The 20171-nt window shown below is 40.5% G+C and overlaps 1 protein-coding gene across 1 annotated transcript in view; it reads right to left on the bottom strand.

Moving 5' to 3' along the window:
• The window catches only part of LOC309545116 (CTD small phosphatase-like protein 3), a gene marked incomplete at its 3' end in the record, with an annotated part of 68283 nt that extends 48670 nt beyond the window's left edge, over positions 1 to 19613 (bottom strand). Inside the window, exons 1-5 of the mRNA XM_082244248.1 lie at positions 19465 to 19613; positions 7158 to 7278; positions 3462 to 3581; positions 769 to 874; positions 581 to 692 (exon numbers count right to left, since the gene is read on the bottom strand). Of these exons, the coding sequence (XP_082100374.1) occupies positions 581 to 692; positions 769 to 874; positions 3462 to 3581; positions 7158 to 7278; positions 19465 to 19584 (579 nt within the window). The 5' untranslated portion in view covers positions 19585 to 19613. The remainder of the gene's footprint in view (positions 1 to 580; positions 693 to 768; positions 875 to 3461; positions 3582 to 7157; positions 7279 to 19464) is intronic.
• Between the last annotated feature and the right edge of the window lie 558 nt (positions 19614 to 20171).

The raw sequence follows: 20171 nt of genomic DNA on the forward strand, positions 1-20171 counted from the left end.
TCTTACTAGAATTTTAATGGAGGAATTATTGGAATAATTTACAAACTAAAAGGAGAAGCTGAGGGCACCAATACATAAGTGGCTCATACGAACGCAAGCCCTACGTGTGTTCTTGGGTAAATCTCTTATTTAGGTCTGTAAAGTCCCTCATGCTACAGTCTTAGAACGTGTGATTGAATAAATCCATAGTATCACTTGAATGCTTGCATTCATCATCTTAATTTGTTACTTTCAGCTGGAATCTAAATGGTTGCCCAGGGCAACAGAGAATAGTATTACAGAAATGTACATAGCTTGCATAATATTTTTCCCAAAATGTTACCCAATAGTGTAGGATATTGTATTAAAAGAAAATAGTTATGATGCACTCATGTGATCATCTTTCCCCTTTGTGTAATTCTCACTTTTTTGAACTTTTGTTTCAAAAATAAAAAAGGTGTCCTTGCCCAATTTCCCAAAAGGTTGAGAAGCCAAAATGTCAATTGGGAAGATAATGAGATGGAAAAAACAATTTTCTCACTTTTGTGAACATGTAAGCCCTTCTCATATATACAACAGCTGTAATCTCATAAGCAATTACCAGATCTATGACTAGCGTGTATTCTGGAGCACTGCGGGTTTTAAAAGGTATGTCCTTCTTCCTTAGGTGCAGAGTGCGTGAAGCTGCTTGAGCATTACACATAAAAGTGTATCTGAAAAGAAACACGCCCTGCAATTATTACATTTTCTTGTAAAACATGTTGTAATGCAGTAACTAAATATACTCACAGATTGAAGGGATCTCCAGAGTTACCTTTCGGGATATTACTAAAGTACTGATGATCTGGAACAGGGATCCAGTTTCCTTCTACATGTCCAAGTAAAGTGCAGTCATCTAAACAGATCAGTAAAAAGGTAGATCATTAGATATAATAGGGCACAGTTGTTTTCCTCTTTTATTACTTGTATACAGGGAGATCCCACCTATTGTATAGTGTTTGTTGGGACCCATAGAGAAAGGTTTAAAAATGAAAACAGGTCAAAGAAAAAACCTGCTCCAAGTACAGCTGAACACACCCATACCATTATCAATTTCATTTTAATTGCAATGACCATAATGGCACTTTTCCACTGCAAGTACCGGCTCGGCTCTACTCGGCCCTGCTTGGCCCGGTTTGGTTTTCCACTGCTGGTACCGCATGGTACGGTGTTGGAACAGTTCGCTACGGTGCGGTATGGTTTGCTTTTCCACTAAAGTAGTACTAAAGTTAAGTGGGGGGGATAACAACGGGGTGGGTGGGATTCTCTGACCAATCAGTGGCTAGTAGTGACTGCATGCAAAGGATTGTGGGATATGGTACCGGGTATGGTACCTCTTGGAACCACAATCGAGGTGGTACTGTTTTTGAGAGCCGTACCGTTCGGTTCCATGCAGTGGAAAAGCGCCGCCGTACCGTACCGAACCGTTCCTACACCATACCATGCGGTACCAGCAGTGGAAAAGCACAAAAGCAAGCCAAACCGTTCGGTTCCATGCAGTGGAAAAGCGCCATAACAGACTAAGCAAGTTCCCCAGAGTGCAACTATACTTTATAAAGGTTTGGGATAATGTAGCATTAGGAACAATTCTGAACAAGGCAAAAAACAACAAAATGAAAATGAAAAGAAAAGATAATAAAACCATCTTTGCTGCCCTATTAACAGACAATCCTGAGATTTCTCCTGTAGTACTTTGTATGCCACCAGATGTCCTCAGTCTCCTCAGACACCATCTCTCTGCTTTCTCCCATTGGCATGCTTCTGATCAGCACATGAACTGATTGGCTGATTATGCAGCTTCTTCATTTCAGACTCCAGCCCTGCTGTACAGAGACTGTAAGTGGTGCTTTCCTCCAGCCTTGTGTCAGAGGGTGCAATATTGCCTAAAGGGTTGTTCTCACTAAGAAGCAGGGCACCAATACATAGTGGCTCATACGAATGCAAGCCCTACATGTGTGTGCTTGTGTAAATCTCTTATCTAGGTCTGTAAAGATTTATATAGCATGCTACAGTCTTAGAACAAAAATAAAGACATTATATGAAAGCAAAAATAAGGTGCATATTATAGTGCAACAATAAACATACAAAATAGTGGATAATCATGTACAATCATAGGTCCATTATCAAGTGGACTAAACATATAAATGCAAAATTAATAAATTAAATAAATATATAGTTCATAGTGATAGCAATGAATGTCCAATAAAAATAGGAATTTGATGGTGACAATAATGGCAGCACTTGATAGGTTGTATACACCTCCACCAAATACACAGGAACACCCGGTGTGCAATCAAGGCTTACCGGATGAAATGGAGCCCTTAAATTACAGGGGGGTCAATGAAAGCAGACTCAGGACACCAGAGACACATTTCGTCAGCTCGTATCAGACGTCATCAGGGTCATCGTCAGATACGAGCTGACGAAACGCAGGATCATTGCGCTACCACGTCACTTCCGGCCCCCGGTGTAACGCAGAAGCGGCGTTCCTTACCCGGAGACCGCTTTTGATATGCCCTTTTAATACCTGTACCATGTAAGTATCTACCATTATTAAATTCCAATTTTTGTACGTACTTCACTATCTGAGTCCTCTTGTTCCTTTCTTTACGCTATATGGGAGTCCATTCCTAGTTTTAGTGAAATCAAAGGGGGATCTATTTGGAGTATATTGGAAGAGGTGCCGGTCCTGGTATCGGGTGTCTATATTTCTGGTGTCCTGAGTCTGCTTTCATTGACCCCCTGTAATTTAAGGGCTCCATTTCATCCGGTAAGCCTTGATTGCACACCGGGTGTTCCTGTGTATTTGGTGGAGGTGTATACAACCTATCAAGTGCTGCCATTATTGTCACCATCAAATTTCCTATTTTTATTGGACATTCATTGCTATCACTATGGACTATATATTTCACTTATTCATTTTGCATTTATACGTTTAGTCCACTTGATAATAGACCTATGGTTGTACATGATTATACACTATTTTGTATGTTGTATGCTTATTGTTGCACTAGAATATGCACCTTATTTTTGCTTTCATATAAGGTTTTTATTTTTGCACAAGTGTTTTTTTAGTTGAGCGCAATTTTTTATTTAGTAATATTTAGTTTCTTCTCATATTTCAAGTATTCATGTGTTTATTGCAGCTCCTATATTAGGATTTAATCCTGCACTTTTTAGGATTTATTTTCACATCCTATACATTTTATAGATTTATATATCCATTTATCACTTCCTTTACGCAGGTTTTTGTTGGCACCAACACCACAAACTTTTTCTCATAGTCTTAGAACGTGTGATTGAAAATGTGGCCAGTCACAGGTACTTGAAATCTCCACATTCTTTGCGGAGGTTCACATGCAAGTGACCCATTAGTGGTCCACGTCAGACCCTAAATCAAGTGATCCATTTATTATAAAATCTAAACTCACTAACATACTTACCAGACCAGCTGATGGGAAGTGGGTAGAGAACCACAGGCGAGTTGTAAATAGGTGTCTGTTCTGGAGAGGCTTTATCCAACTGAAAATGCACTCTAACAGATCGCTGTATTTGTGGGGAATCTAAATGGATGGAAACAAAATGCAATTAACCTGGCCAATATTTTTCCATGTTGTTCCCAGGCACAAATACTAATATTACAAAGCCAAACCCTGCTATTTGAATATCAAATCCACTGATAACAGATGAGAGACATACCTGAAACCGAACAGAAGGCTTTTAAATTGTTTATGGAAATAGGCACCTTGTCCTTGTTGGCCATATAAAAATTGTAGAAATAGACTATGCACAGTATTTATAAAGCATTGAATGTGACATTTACCAAACATTCTGTACTGATCTTGAAAGATGTGATTAGACCAGTAGCCACCCTGGGGTTAAAAGGTATGGGTGACTATAAGAATTTACCAAAGTAGGGGTGTTGATAGAATTGTTGACAGGAATGTAAGAGCATATGTAAGTGCAATATTGGAGAGCAATATTGTGGCATGTGGATGGTTGGTGTGGCCAAATTACACAGTGAAAGGGACTTAAAGGGGGTATGGCAAAAAAAAAAAAAATAAAACCTAAGGCTACTTTGCTCTTGTTCAAGAGTAAACACAATGGACAGATTTCAGAAGGGTGTAGTGTAGAAATGTAAAGTAACGTAAGTAATGCATAGTATGCAGAGGTCAAGGGAAAGTAAATACACAGCATGATTTGGCTACTTCCTTGGCTGTAAAAGGATAGGCATTTCTTTACAAGCAGTTCTTGGTAAATGCCATTTTTGCATTGTAAACCATTACATGAATGCCCAATCCCCTGGGGCATCTACATTCCAATCGATGGGAGGGATGAGTGGGAAGGAAACAAGCGCCATCTAAGTGTAGCATATGAATAACAGCTATGTAGAAATATACTCACAATGGCAAGCCATATATTGGGCATTTGAACAGCACTGCAAGATGTCCCTGTTGGCAGAGCATAGTCAAGATGGCCTCAGCGGCTGGGCCTCGGGAGGATGCGGCCAGTGGATGCAGCACTTCCTAGAACAAGCCTGAAGGAGGAGCACATGCTCCGCAAACGTGTCACCTAAGAGATCTCCCTGCACCTGGAAATTACATCAGGACGAGCCGTTGGGAGCGCCCCGCTTTTCTAGGAAGTGCCGAATCCACTGGCCGCATCCTCCCGAGGTCCAGCTGCTGAGGCCATCCTGACTCTGCTATGCCACCAGAGACATCTTGCAGCGCTGTTCAAATGCCCAATATATGGCTTGTCATTTGGGAGTACATTTGTACATAACAAAAGAAATATGGTCAGCCAACGTTTCTGTCTGGTTGCCTCCATCCCTAAATACATATGCAAAAAAACCAAGGAAAAAAAATGGGACTTTGAGAGAGGACAACTGGACTGTATAATGAATAAATGAATACATTTATTAAAAAGAGTCACATATACAACCGATGAGGACACATACAGAGAATTAGCATACAAAAGATTGTAAAATTCACATTAATTAAAAGTAAATACAATTTCACATGGATCACACTAGGATCTCTAAAAGGTATAACAGATTTAATATGACATCATGCTCCCTGGGGCCCCGGGCCAGGCGTTCTCTGGATCGGCCCCGTCCTCCTTCTCCGGGATTGGATAGTATTTTTTCAAACATATACTACTCAAGGTAGTGTTTTCTCTACCAATTTTTTTTTTCTTTTTTCTCCTTTTTCAATATATTATAATCAAACCCTGTCTCATTTATATTTTGTTATAATTTAGATTCAGTCAAGGGTCCGATCTGTCCGCCGCAATGTCGCAGTCCCGCAAAAAAAAAAAAAAAAAAAAATTGCAGATCGCCGCCATTACTCGTTAAAAAAAAAACACACCAAAAATGACAGAAATCTTTCCCTTAGTTAGTAAATGCAATAACTTTTGCGCAAACCAATCAAAATACGCTTATTGTGATTTTTTTTTACCAAACATGGGTAGCAGAAAACAAATTGGCCAAAAATTTTTAAAAATTTTGATTTTTACATTTTTTTGGGGGGAATTTCATATAACAAAATGTGAAAAATATTGTTATTTTTTCAAAATTGACGCTATCTTTTTGTTTGTAGCGCAAAAAGTAAAAAATCGCACAGGTGATCAAATACCACCAAAAGAAAGCTTTGTTTGTGGGATTACCATCTTTATTCACTGGAGCACCTGATATTCAATCAATATCATCCACTATCCTGCATGAATTGTTTTGGATCACGGTCCACCATTTGAGCACCTTACCTGAATAATAATAATATTTTTTGCTCAAAAAATTAATTTATTCATCCACTAACGTTCTATATCTGAATTTTTAATAAGTTATTACATAGCACTTTATTTGCCATTTAGGCTACAGGAATTGCCTCATTTTGTATTTTTGTTGGCAGTTTCCATCCCAGTTGTTCGCATGTTTCACACAACACATCAGTAACACCCAGCTGCTGAAAAGTTTTAATAGCTTCACTTGGCTCCTCAACATTCGCGTACGCATCCATGTCTGAAAGCCTTACAAGCACTAGACACAGGGAGATACTTATGTGGACCGAGTTGAAATTACTTAATCCATAACAACCGGAGGATAGTATGTAAAACCATAACAGCTGGAGGATAATATATACACGTCAGAAGATAGTGAGGAGCCTGGAGATTTATACTTAACACTCTTTTTGAGTGTTGTGGAGGTGAGCGGCCACTGCACTCGGTGTTGGATTGTGAGCTCACCGGGACACACTCACTTTGATTTGATGTGTTTGAAAATCTAGTTCACCTTTTAAATCACACTGGAAGATATCACCATATATCTATCGGCACTTTGCACCTTATGAATTCATTTTTATTGGACTATCACTAACCTTAGATTTATTTCATGGACTATTTGTGCATGTCTGATTCAGCACTTTTGCACTGTTCTTGAATTGTTTATATTCACTTTATACCGCTAATTGCACGATTTTATTTATTGATGTGCATCATTTATATGCTTAGCAACTATAAACTTATCAATTGTTTTTCTTGCTGGTCAATTGTGGTTGTTTATGATCATGCAGATCTGGATTCAGTAGATTGTTCACAATTTGATGAAGCTTTGAAGATTTTTTCTCCACTATTAATTTTCTTTTCTTATTCTGCACTATTTTGATTAATCATCCACCCACACACCTACACAATTATTCATTATGTAATTAATGTTATCCACAGTCTTTGAGATCATCGGTTGTAGATAAAACGAGTGGTCCCCCTCATTGAGAGTATAGCGCTGATTTTTACTTGCTTTTTACATTGTGATACGTGGGGACACTATCAAAATCAGCTGCTAGCTTGGAGGAGTTCCACGTCCATCACTAGTTTCTCATTTATAACATTCATCGGGTCGCTTACCCCATTTTAGCGCACAAGTTTACTCTTTTTAGTCTTTATTAATGTCAACTCCTGAAGGTTGAGTGGGAAAGCTGGGAGTGTTTGTATGAGATTTACAGGAAACCCAGGTTCAATTTTGCACTAGCGACTCCCCTAAAAACACTTCTGTACTCCTTGCTGAACTATAATTCTTTCAGGGTCACTAAAACATAGACCATCAGTGATTAAATTACACAAGTCAATGACTTTATTAATAGATGTACCTTCTTCCATGTAAACATTCCTCAAGTTATAGAAGTGGCGGGGGGTATTTTTTTTGCAAGACAGAGTGACTGCATCATCCTTGAAGGATTTCTGGGAAACTCCGGGTGATTTCAGCTGTACCTAATGGCAAAAATAAAAGTCCAGCACAACAGCATGATTTTTACAGAAACAAAAGTGAATTCCTGCCTTTATGTATAATCTTCTTTATTAGTAGTTTTCAGACAGTACAACAAACATGACATTGTTCAAAGCATAACAGCACAGTGCATCACCATGGAATTCAAAGCGCATATTAAAACCATGAAGAATAAAAGCATATCATGTGATAACAACTGCATAATCAAATGTACAGTAAGCATGGCAATGAAAAACAAGTTGACCAGGTTGCATTACCCTACCTGTTGTCACCACGGACAGTACTACAACCAGTCATAAAAAACAGTCAAAAAGTTTTCTCCAGCCCATGTAGGCTTCCAGATACAGTTAAGCTACTACATTGCTTCAGATATAAAGGAATAAAAATAACGTCCTTAAAAAATAATCTATAATATATATATATATATATATATATATATATATATATATATATATATATATATATATATATATATATATATATATATATATATATATATATATATATATATATATATATACACACATACATACATATATATATATACATACATACATACATATATACACACATACATGCATATTGTTTATTTTTTTTTATTTAAAGTCCGCCCTGCCTCCCTATGCACGTCACTAGCCTTAGCGAATGACTCGCACACTGCCCGCTGTGCCTCCCGGAATATGCATGTCACTTTAATTCAAGAACAGGAGGAGGGGACAGGCCTCTCGATTACATCAGAGAACATTACAGCGTGGGACGGAGCTGTGGCCAGACATGAGAGGATCTCAGCTAGACAACGCTGGATACCACTGGATGAGTGAGTGTATGAATTTTGCAGATAACCCCATCAGGCAAGTAGAGCCAGAAAAATAAATAAATAAAATTGGGGAGTTCAGACTGAGTTCTTCTTTAAGGATTTACTGCTGCTCAGGAGCTCTTGACTTCAGCAAAATGGCAGCCTCCAGCAATAAGAAACAGGAACCATGCTGGAGGCAATGTACAGCACACACTGATTTTGGTGGTATATTTATTAATGTGGATTGTATGTTCCTTGCTAAAGAGCAATATTTTTTTTATCAAGTTGTCAGGGGTAAAGTTCCACTTTAATCCTTACTGTACTGGGTTTTGAAATCATTATCAACTGTAAACTACTATTTTTGAACACGGTCTATCCTAAATTATGTTTCTCTATTGACTTCTGATACAACTTGACTTTGGCTGCCAAAAAGGTGTTTCCAAGCAGCCAAATTTTGTATACAGGAATGAAGAGGGTGGCCTTCTACAGGGCAGAGCCTGCCAAGCTGCTCTCTCTCGGTACAGGCCTCCCCACGCTTTCACACCAGAAGGGACAGCCTGAGATAGGTGATAATTTGTGTTTATATAGGCAAGTTTGTACATGTTTAACACTGTATATGTGTGCATGAATGTGTAGATTATGTGTGTGCGAATGGGGGGGGTTCCTCTGTGCTATGCCTAGGGGGTGACAGAGAAACGAAGCAAATGTGCTGCTGCATTGTATATACTTCTGGCTCCTGCACTGTGTACATTACATACACCTAAACCCCGCACCATGTGCGCACTAGAAGGACCCTTATGCATACCAGTACAGCTCTTTAAAGATAGGCTTAAAGAAATGGGTACAGTATATCTGCAAACTTGACTTTTTTATATTGGAGGAAGAAAAAGCATTTATTAAAGCCTTTGTAAAAGGTTCCGATTTATTTTAATAACATGTCCTACTTACCTGCTCTATGCAATGGTTTCGCACAGAGCAACCCCCTTTCTCACTTGCTGTGTGTGCTAGCTCCTGTCCACTGACTCTCACTGGAGTGGTCCCCTTCCTGGGCAGACCCCTGGTACTCACGGACACTGTTTTTCCTTCAGTTGCTGTGCCACTTGCTCCGCTGTCAGTATCCACTGGACCTCCTGGCTCAGCACCACACTTCTGGTCCACTAGGCCAACCGCCTGTGACCACCTTCCACACCGACAGGAGGAGAGACAGCCATCACCCTCCTCCTGGGACCTGGCTTCCCGCCCAAAGACACCATGTTACATGTGCCCTTGGCTTTTAGGATGTATCCCAGGATGCACCACTGTTGTGCCAACCAACTGGGAGAGCCACAAAAGCCTGTGTGTCACTGGCTGGGTTTCCTGTCCAACATGGTCCCCTATTGGATACAGTGAGGACACTCCCTCAGACCAGATGAATCACACATGGACACATGCAACAGGCAAAACTAACAATCAGGCTCCCCCTATAAGCAGATGGAGCCGCTAAGCTTTTATGCACCTAGCACCTACCTAGGAGGGTGCTGCACTTCAATCATAGAATGCCTTTAGAACCACTTTAAAGTATTGCTGCTTAATATGAAATTGCATAGTTCTAAAACTATTTCGTAGGCACTGTACAGTACTGGCAATATCTTCTCTACTAATCTAGAAAGCATTTCTATATAAGAGTCTCTATAATTGGGAGTGGAAATTCAACTGCTGGATGATTATCTTAAGTCGGCCTTTTTCAACTAGGGTGTCCAGGCACCCTGAGAGATCTTTAAAGTTTCTTCAGGAGGGCCTTGGCATATTGCCCAGAAATTGTATACAAGCTAGCAGGTGGATCAAGCCTGCCTTTTAGTTCCACAAAGCCACAGGTTTTCATTGTGAACAACTACAACCTTCTTGCCACCAGCATCCTAACAACCAATGATGTCATGGGTTGAGAAGGACATTTGGAGCCTGCACAGCAACCTTGCTTGCCACGCTGCCGCCCCTCTCCATCACTACTGGGGTCACATTAGCAGAGTGAGGAAGAGAAACTGTAAGAGAAATATTGGAATACTAGTCAGTTCCAGTATGCAAAGGTGGTATTGCCTTGGAACAATAAATCACCTCTAATGTTGGATGTCTTACATGTGTGGATGTTGCTGTGTTATGTAAGACTATTAGTGCCATTTTTTTTACATTTTAGAATGGGGTGCCTGAAGATTGTGCATATTTTTCATATTTTTAAAGGGTGCCCCAAATGAAAAAAGGTTGAGAAAAACTGTGTTGGACTTTTACATAGATATGGAGGTATTGTGGCATCAGATTTAATACAAGTCTACTGCACAGAAAGGTGTGCTCAGAAATGTATGGAGATGTGCTGTAGAAGACTGTGTTGGTCCTCTGTTCCCCTTTGACTGAATAATAATTGTAACTATGTTGTCCATACCACTCTAGAATATACAAAAAAATAAATAAAAAAATCTTTATGACCAAAATCTAAACAAATCTCAGCACTTTTGCTATATCTTGGCATAATTAAGAGTTCACATCATAACATAAAGCGTGCCAGTAGCTGTCTGTTTCCGGCTGCGGAAAGGTGCATGATCCTGGATCCCCCCCCCCCCTTTTTTTTTTTTTTTATTTATCCACTTGCCGACCGCCACAAGTACATTTACAGCAGCAGTCAGCCCCGTGCAGACAAAGTGACGTAGTACTACGTCGCTTGCTCACGCCGGTCTGGGGCGCGCTCCCACGTGCCCCCGCCGATGACCTGGTTCAGAACCGATCAGTCATCAAGTCCAGGCCAATGATTTTTGGCCTGGACCTGTTGATCGGTCCTGCCCAATCAGATTCCATGCTGAGCCTGTGTAATGTAAACACAGGCTCAGAAAAGACCCGCTCTCCCCTCCCATGATACTTTTTGGATTCATCGAGAGAAGAGAGCACATCTAATTGAGTACTGCACGAAGCACACATACACACACACTTAAAAGATAGGCACATTTAACCCCCTATCGCCCCCCCCCCCCCCAGTTAACCCCTACACCCCCTGTCATAACACACACTGTATACAGTATATAGCATTTTCCTATATACCCGTATAAGTGTGACATATGGCAAGGTTTAGAGCTTGCGGTCGTTCCTTTTATCCTTAGGATACCCACCACCCCTCCCAATAAAGATTTAACCCCCTGATCACATCCAGTTAACCCCTTCCCCCGTCACATTGCACACCAATACACATGTAATATACGGTTTTACTGCATTTTGTATTAGTGCGATTGTGACTTGAGTTAGCTCTAGCAAGTTAGTTTCTGTCCCAAGGAGGTTTAGGGTCCCCGCTACCCCCATCACCCCCAGTTAACCCTTCATTGCCCTGTCACAGTGTCACTTTTATAGTGTACAGTTTTTTTTTCTGATCACTATTATTAGTGACACAGGTGACATTAGCTAGTGTTAGCGTCAGTCTAAAATAGCGCAGATCCCCGGCGCATAGTTATAAATAACCCCTTGATTACCACACACACACACTTCCATTACTAGCATAGTGTTTGAACAGATCAATATCTGATCTGATCAGAACTATACTAGTGTCCCCATAGTTTAGGGTTCCCAAAACGTGGTGTTTGCACGATCAGCACTGATTCCTGCCAGCACCTGCGTTTAACCCCTCCCCCACCCCACCCAGGTAAGTGTAGTAATCAAATAGATTTCTGTCACTTACAAAAAAACACAACACACAAAACCGCTGTGTTCGCAGAGTCAGTCCTGATCCCTGCTAGCATTAGCAGTTTTTTTTGGTAGCGGTTGAAATAGTCCTTGACAACCAGGTGCTTTTATTACCTGTTAGTCACACTACTGTACCAGTAAATTTAACTAAAATGAACAAACGTTGGTACAGTAGTGCAGAGGCTTACAGTATACTGACCATGTCAGATGAGAGCGATGGGGAAGACTCACTGGCAGAATCAGGGTCAGTATACGAAACTGATGACAGCAGCGGCTCCCTGACAGATAGCTCCGACGACAGATAAGTCCCTGTTAGACCCAGGCATACCCGACCCCATTCTGGAGTTGTTGAGATGCAGGAATCGCAGGGTGCTCGTATGGAGCAGAGTGTCGGTACTAGTGCCGCTCATCCTTCTGGTGGCCTGGCAAGCGCCAGCGGCCTAGTACACCCTGGACCTAGTACAACCAGCACTGCAGTAACACTTGGTGACGTGGCTAGTCCCATAAGTGCAGTTGAAGCTGGTGCGGTGGCTAGAACGAGTAGTGGCCCGCAGCCACCGTGTATTCGAAAACAGGCCCGTAGAGCCCATAGTGCCCTCCCTGATGCGTTGGCATATCCCAATTGGCAACCCACTGATTCTACAGCACCAGTACTTCCCCCCCCCCATTCACTGCCCAACTTGGAATCCACGTGAAGACAGCTGGTTTTATGCCCCTGAATTTTTTTGAGCTGTTCTTCACGGAAGATCTTTACGGATCTATTGTGGATCAATCAAATTTATATGCACAACAATTTATCGCCGCCAACCCAAATTCGCCCCTTGCCAGACCATTCAGCCTGAAACCTATAACGGTTCCCGATTTTAAAATATTTCTGGGCCTTTCCCTCCACATGGGCATAACCAAACAGAGTGAATTGTGGCTATATTGGTCCATATGCGCATGTACTCCGCCTCCATGTCCAGGGCGAGATACGAGCAAATTCTGCGATTTATGCATTTCAACGACAATGAAATCTGTCGTCCTCGGGGAGACCCTGAATAGGATTGGCTCCACAAAATTCGGCCCCTTATAGACCACTTCAATCAGCGGTTTGCAGCCTTGTTTACGCCCGAACAAGTTGTCTGCGTTGACGAGACCCTGATTAAGCTTACTGGCCGCCTTGCTATGAAACAGTACCTCCCCAGCAAGCATGCCAGATAGGGGGTCAAGCTGTACAAGCTCTGTGACAGGGCCACAGGCTATACAGTTAGTTTCTGGGTATATGAGGGAAAAGATAGCACTGTGGAGCCCCCCAACTGCCCAGACTACATAGGGAGCAGCGGCAAGATAGTTTGGGACTTGGTGTCACCCTTATCCGGAAAGGGGTACCATTTGTACGTGGACAACTTCTACACAAGCGTGCCACTATTTAGTCACCTTCTTGAATTACTAATTGGTGCATGTGGCACTGTGCGACCTAATCGCCGGGGCTTCCCCCAACGGCTTGTAAATTCCCGTCTTAGTCGGGGGGAGAGAGCCTGCTTGAAAAACGGACAAATTGCTTGCAGTGAAGTGGAGGGATACACGGGATGTTTTCGTTCTGTCCTCCCTTCACGCAGACACGACGATCGAAATTTCTACGGCAACTGGCGTTATGGAGAAACCCCTCTGTGTCCACGACTACAACCTTAATATGGGAGGGGTGGACCTTAACGACCAGCTTTTGGCGCCGTATTTAGTTGCCCGTAAAGCCAGACGCTGGTACAAAAAAGTGTCTTTTTTTATTCCAATTGGCTATGCTGAACGCCTTTGTCCTATACAGGGCATCAGGACGAACTGGATCCTTCCGAGAATTCCAGGAAGCGATCATCAGTGCCTACCTGTACCCAGGAGGTATGCCTGCCCAACTTCCCCTTCCAGATGCAGTGAGCCAGCTCCATGAGAGACATTTTCCACATGTCCTCCTGCGTACCCATACCCAAAGACACCCCCAAAGAAGATGTCGTGTCTATAGCAGGCGCGAATGTAGGAGTGACACCCGCTATTATTGTCCCAGATGTCCTGACCAACCTGGTCTCTGCATCGGGGAATGTTTTGATCGCTACCATACACTAGTAGAGTATTAGTGTAGGGTACAGCACCACATAGTGTAGGGCACACAAACACAGTGTCTCGAAAGATGTTCGATGACTATCGACATTTTGAGAGACCCAAAATGGAAAATCGCAGTTCACAGAAAAAAAAAAGGGTTACAAAAAAAAATAAAAATAAAAAAAATCCAAAAACAGTTGTCGTGTCAGTAATTTTTTATGTTCTTCTACTCTTCCTACTGTACTTTTACTGTACAGTAAAACCTTGGTTTGAGAGTAACTTGGTTTAAGAGCGCTTTGCAAGAGAAGCAAAATTTTCAAATAAATTTTGACTTGATATACAAGCGATGTCTTGATATACAAGTAGCCTCAAGTTACAGCTGAGTATAAAAGAGAAGAGAGGCGCCTCTAAGTGTAGCAATATGGTTAAATTTAATAAAGGTACAACATTTAGCAACTCACATGGTTGATGATTGGAACAGGCACATCTAAGGATGCAGGCATCAGGGGTAAAGCTGTCCACATAGGACCATCCTCCGGACCGTCATCTACATCATCCTTTCCATGCTGCCCCTCACTTTCAGATCGTTTTACTGCAGGGTGGTCTTCCCGGTCAGGATTACAGACTGGCAGCCGGCGGTGCAGAAGATAGTCTATGTGGACAGCTTTACCCCAGATGCCTGCATACTTAGATATGCCTGTTTTATTCATCAACCATGTGAGTTGCTAAATGTTGTACCTTTATTAAATTGAACCATATTGCTACACTTAGAGGCGCCTCTTCTCTTTGATACTCTGTAGCTCCTGCTGGATTTTGCTTCCAATCCCCTTGTGGAAGCGGCTATTTGTGGATGGCAATTTTATGGTTACACAACCTATCGCAATGCTATAATCTTTTTATATGGACTATAAATTGAAGGATTTATGAATAAATGGTTGTGGAACGAATCATCTGAGTTTCCATTATTTCTTATGGGAAAATTCGCTTTGATATAAGAGTGCTTTGGATTACAAGCATGTTTCCGGAACGAATTATGTTCGCAATCCAAGGTTTTACTGTACTTTGTTTTTCATTCTTTTGTTAACCTGTTTCTCTTGCAGGTACCTGTCGGCTACCACATTGATTTTATATATTCTGACACAAACAGTGTTTGCACACAGCATATATAGATACATCTGATGGCAGCAGCTGTAGTAGGCTGATTTCACCACTGCAGTTAAAATACCTTTAGGTATACGTGGAATATTGTCATGTATACCCATTAAATTCAGTGGGTGGCTGTTTGGGTGGTTAATGGTGTGTAATACTACACAATATTCCTGTGGTGGTTTCTGTTAGGTTCTCTTTTTTTTTTTTTGTTCAGCCCACAGGCTGCATGAGGAAAAAAAAAAAAACCTACACTTAATGTCAAACAAGGCCAAGCAATGTACTGGTACGTTGTTGGACTGAGTGGTTATACCAGGATGATGCCTGCAGATTTAGGCATGATCCCAGAAGCTACGAGCATTTCATGACTTCTGTTTCGTCAGAAATAAACAGCGCCATTGGGAAAATCGGGAAAGTATTTTATCACACCAATTTTGGTGTGGTCAGATGCGTTAAGGTCAGAGGAGCGATCTAGAGTCTAAAATACCCCAAATTAAAAAAGAAAAAAAAAAAAAAAAAAAGGAGTACCTGTCACTACAGATTGCCATCATAGGGGATATTTAAATTCACTGTGATAACAATAAAAATGATGAAAAAAAAAATGAAAAGGAAAGGTGTTAAAATAAAGCAAAATAAAAAAATCAAGCCCCCCCCCTGTCCCCCCGTGCTTGCGCGCAAATGCGCACGCAAGCGTTGGTCTGGTGTCATATGTAAACCGCAATTGTAGCATGCATGTGAGGTATCGCCGCGAACGCCAGGTCGAGTGCAGTAATTCTTGCAGTAGACCTCCTCTCTAAGTCTAAAGTGGTAACCTGTAAAGTCTTTTAAAATGTACGTAGTTTGTTGCCGCTGCACAGGCCTGCGCAATTTTTAAAGCATGTCATGTTTGGTATCTATGTACTCAGCATAATATCTTTTGAATTTTACCAAACAATTTGGAATTATATAGTGTATTTGTGCAATAAATTTAAAAAATTGTATTTTTCTTGCAGAAATTGCGTTTGGAAAATCTGTGCGCAAATACCGTGTGACGAAAAATTTTGTAACATCCACTATTTTGTTCTATAGGGCCTCTGCTTTAAAGAAATATATAATGTTTGGGGGTTCAAAGTCATTTTCTAGTAAAAAAAAAATATATTTTTTCATGTAAACAAAAAGCCACAGAAAAGGCTTGGTTTTCAAGTGGTCAGAAGAGTGGGTGATGTGTGGCTAAGATTGAGCATAAAATGCCAGGACAGTTCAAACATCCCCCAAATTACCCCTTTTTGAAAAGTAGACACCCAAAGCCATTTGCTGAGAGGCATATTGAGTCCATGGAGTATTTTATATTTTGCCCTAAGTTTCGGGAAGATGACAATTTTTTTTTTTTTTTTTACAGAAAGTGGTCACTAAATGATATATAGCTCATACATGCCATGAGTATATGTGAAATGACACCCCAAAATACATTCTGCTGCTTCTCCTGAGTACAGGGATACCACATGTGTGAGACTTTTTGGGAGCCTAGCTGTGTACGGGACCCCGAAAACCAATCCCCATCTTCAGGTTTTCTAATGGCGTAAATTGCTTATTTTACCTCTGCACTACCTGTCACAGTTTCAGAGGCCCTGAAATTTCAAGATAGCACAAAACCCCCCCAAATTACCCCATTTTGCAAAGTAGACACTCCAAGCTATTAGCTGAGAGGTATGATGAGTCCATGGAATAGTTTATATTTTGCCACAAGTTTCGGGAAAATATATTATTTTTGTTCTTTTTTGTTTTGTTTTTTTTACACAAAGTTGTTAGTAAATGATATAATGCTCACACATGCCATGGGTATATGTGAAATGACACCCCAAAATACATTCTGCTGCTTCTCCTAAGTACAGGGATACCCCATGTGTGAGACTTTTTGGCAGTCTAGCCGCGTACAGGACCCTGAAAACCAATCTGCACCTTCTGGCTTTCTAAGGGCGCAAATTGTTGATCCTTACTACCTATCACACTTTTTAAGGCCATGAAATGCCAAGATGGCACAAACCCCCCCCCCCAAATGACCCCATTTTGCAAAGTAGACACTCCAATCTATTTGCTGAGAGGCATGGTGAGTGTTTTGTGAGTATTTTTGCAGAAGAAGCAGGAAAATGCATTTTTTTCCTCTTTTTTCAATTTCCAAAACTTTGTGACAAAAAGTGAGATCTGCAAAACACTCAGCATGCCTCTCTGCAAACATCTTAGGGTGTCTACTTTCTGAAAAGGGGTCATTTGGGGGGGGGGGGGGGTTGTGCTGTCTTGGCATTTCGTGGCCTCCAAAACTGTGATAGGTAGTCGGGAGTGAAATCAACAATTTACGCCCTTGGAAAGCCTGAAAGTGGGGTGTCATTTCACATATACCCATGGCATGTGTGAGCAATATATCATTTAGTGACAACTTTGTGTAAAAAAAAAAAAAAATTATATATATATATATATATATATATATATATATATATATATATATATATATATATATATAAAACTCGTGGCAAAATATAAAATATTCCATGGACTCACCATACCTCTCAGCAAATAGCTTGGGGTGTCTACTTTACAAAATGGGGTCATTTGGGGGGGTTTTGTGCTATCTTGAAATTTCAGGGCCTCCAAAACTATGATAGGTAGTCGGGAGTGAAATCAACAATTTACGCCCTTGGAAAGCCTGAAAGTGGGGTGTCATTTCACATATACACATGGCATGTGTGAGCAATATATCATTTAGTGACAACTTTGTGTAAAAAAAAAAAAAAATTATATATATATATATATATATATATATATATATATATATAAAACTCGTGGCAAAATATAAAATATTCCATGGACTCACCATACCTCTCAGCAAATAGCTTGGGGTGTCTACTTTACAAAATGGGGTCATTTGGGGGGGTTTTGTGCTATCTTGAAATTTCAGGGCCTCCAAAACTATGATGGGTAGTGAGGAGTAAAATCAAAAATTTACGCCATTAGAAAACCTGAAGATGGTAAATGATTTTCGGGGTCCCGTACACAGCTAGTCTCCCAAAAAGTCTCACACATGGGGTATCCCCATACTCAGGAGAAGCGGCAGAATGTATTTTGGGGTGTCATTCCACATATACCCATGTTATGTGTGAGAAATTTATCTTTTTAGTTACAACTTTGTGTTAAAAAAAAAAAAAAAAAATTGTAATTTTCCCAAAACTTGTGGCAAAATATAAAAAATATTGCATGGACTCACCATGCCTCTCAGCAAACAGCTTGGGGTGTCTACTTTCCTTTATTGGGTCATTTGGGGGGGGGGGGTTTGTGGTATCTTGAGATTTCAGGGCATCCTAAACCGTTATAGGTAGTGAGAAAATGCAATGAAAAAATGTACGCCCTTTGAAATTCTGATGGTGGGGATTGGTTTCGGGGTCCCGTACACAGCTAGGCTCCCAAAAAGTCTCACATATGTGGTATCCCTGTACTCAGGAGAAGCAGCAGAATATATTTTGGGGTGTAATTACACATATATTCATGGCACGTGTGAGCAATATATCATTTCAATGACAACTTTGTGTAAAAAAAAAAAATACAATTTTTTTTTTTAAGTCAACATCTGTGACAAAAAAATGAAATATTCAATGAGCTCAACATGCCTCTCAGGAAATTCCTTAGGATGTCTACTTTCCAAAAAGTGGTAATTTGGGGGGGGGGGGGGGTTGTACTGCTCTGGCATTTTAGCACTTCATGAAATGATAGGCAGTCAGAAATTAAAGCTGCGTAAATTTCAGTATTTACACCATAGTTTGTAGACGCTATAACTTTTGCGCAAGCCAATAAGAATACGCTCATTAAGGTTTTTTTTGTCAAAGACATGTAGCTAAATACATTTTGGTCAAAATATATGACATAAATTGAGTATATTTGATATTTTTTAAAAGACAACGTTGAAATGTCATTTTTTCTCAAAATTTTCGCTCTTTATTAATATCGCAAAAAATAAAAATCCCAGAAGTAATCAAATACCACCAAAAGAAATCTCTGTTTGTGGGAAAAAAAGGACGTAAATTTCATTTGGGTACAGCATTGCATGACCGCGCAATTGTCAGTTAAAGTCACAAAGTGCCAAGTTGAAAAAAGACCTCTGGTCTTTGATCAGCCAAATCCTCCGGGGCTTAAGTGTACAAAACATATACTTAATTCATGGCAATGTACATGCAATGCATGATGAACCATGCGATTTGTCACAGTTTTCTGCAATTTCAGCATGTCTGCATTTTACATTGCAGCGTGAATGGGATGCATAGAAAACAATTTTTTCCTGTGTCTCCTTGCAGTGAGAGACATTTTGCAACACAGTATAACGTCTACCACTGTACAAAGTATAAATTAGCCCCAAATGTTGATTTGGGCATCCTAATGTATTCTCAGGGATCTCACACTCTGAACAATAAGCAGCAAAGTTCTCCACACTCACCCTTCGTTGCCTTGTTTTCATAGACTGTGGGGAAAGAGTCTTTCTGCTGCCACAATTATTCTTGGGGGTGATGGGCTCCTTTGGGGGACGGGCTTGGATTTTACGTGACCTCAAAATCATTTCCTGGCTGCATGTGGAATCCGAATTCACCAGCTGAAATGCTTTACAAAAGAAGTTTTCTAAAACAAAAAAATAACATTAGCTCTGAGTTTTTATTGGGATATGTAGATAAACCTTACATAACTGTAATTATTAGATGACCACAGCCCCTTGCCCATAGTTTAAGAGGATTGGACGACACCCCCATTCATCTTCTCCTGATGGGATGATCTCAGGTGAGCAAAACACATAAAACCTTTGGCCTTCTCATCTAGCAACATTCTCTAACATCTTCCATCAACTGAGTACCTTCTGTTTTCTTTGGTCCTCAATGGTGCCTCTCTTTTCTGGCGCCCCTCCTATTGGCCCATTATTTGATCCTACTCCATTATTTTCTTTCTTACTCTCACATTTTTTAATTTCCCATTACAGGTTTTCCCTTATAAGTTATGCATCACTTTTTTTCCTCTCCTTTCTCTTCACACTTTTATGGCTGCTAGTTTTTTTGATTTATTTTGCTACCATAGTAATTTTGCTATACAAATACAATGCTTCAAATTTGTTTATGTACACTAGATCACCAAGATCTAGCACTTTTTAATGACAAA

Source organism: Pelophylax lessonae (assembly GCF_965119305.1).
Source record: "Pelophylax lessonae genome assembly, chromosome: 1".
Taxonomy (NCBI): domain Eukaryota; kingdom Metazoa; phylum Chordata; class Amphibia; order Anura; family Ranidae; genus Pelophylax; species Pelophylax lessonae.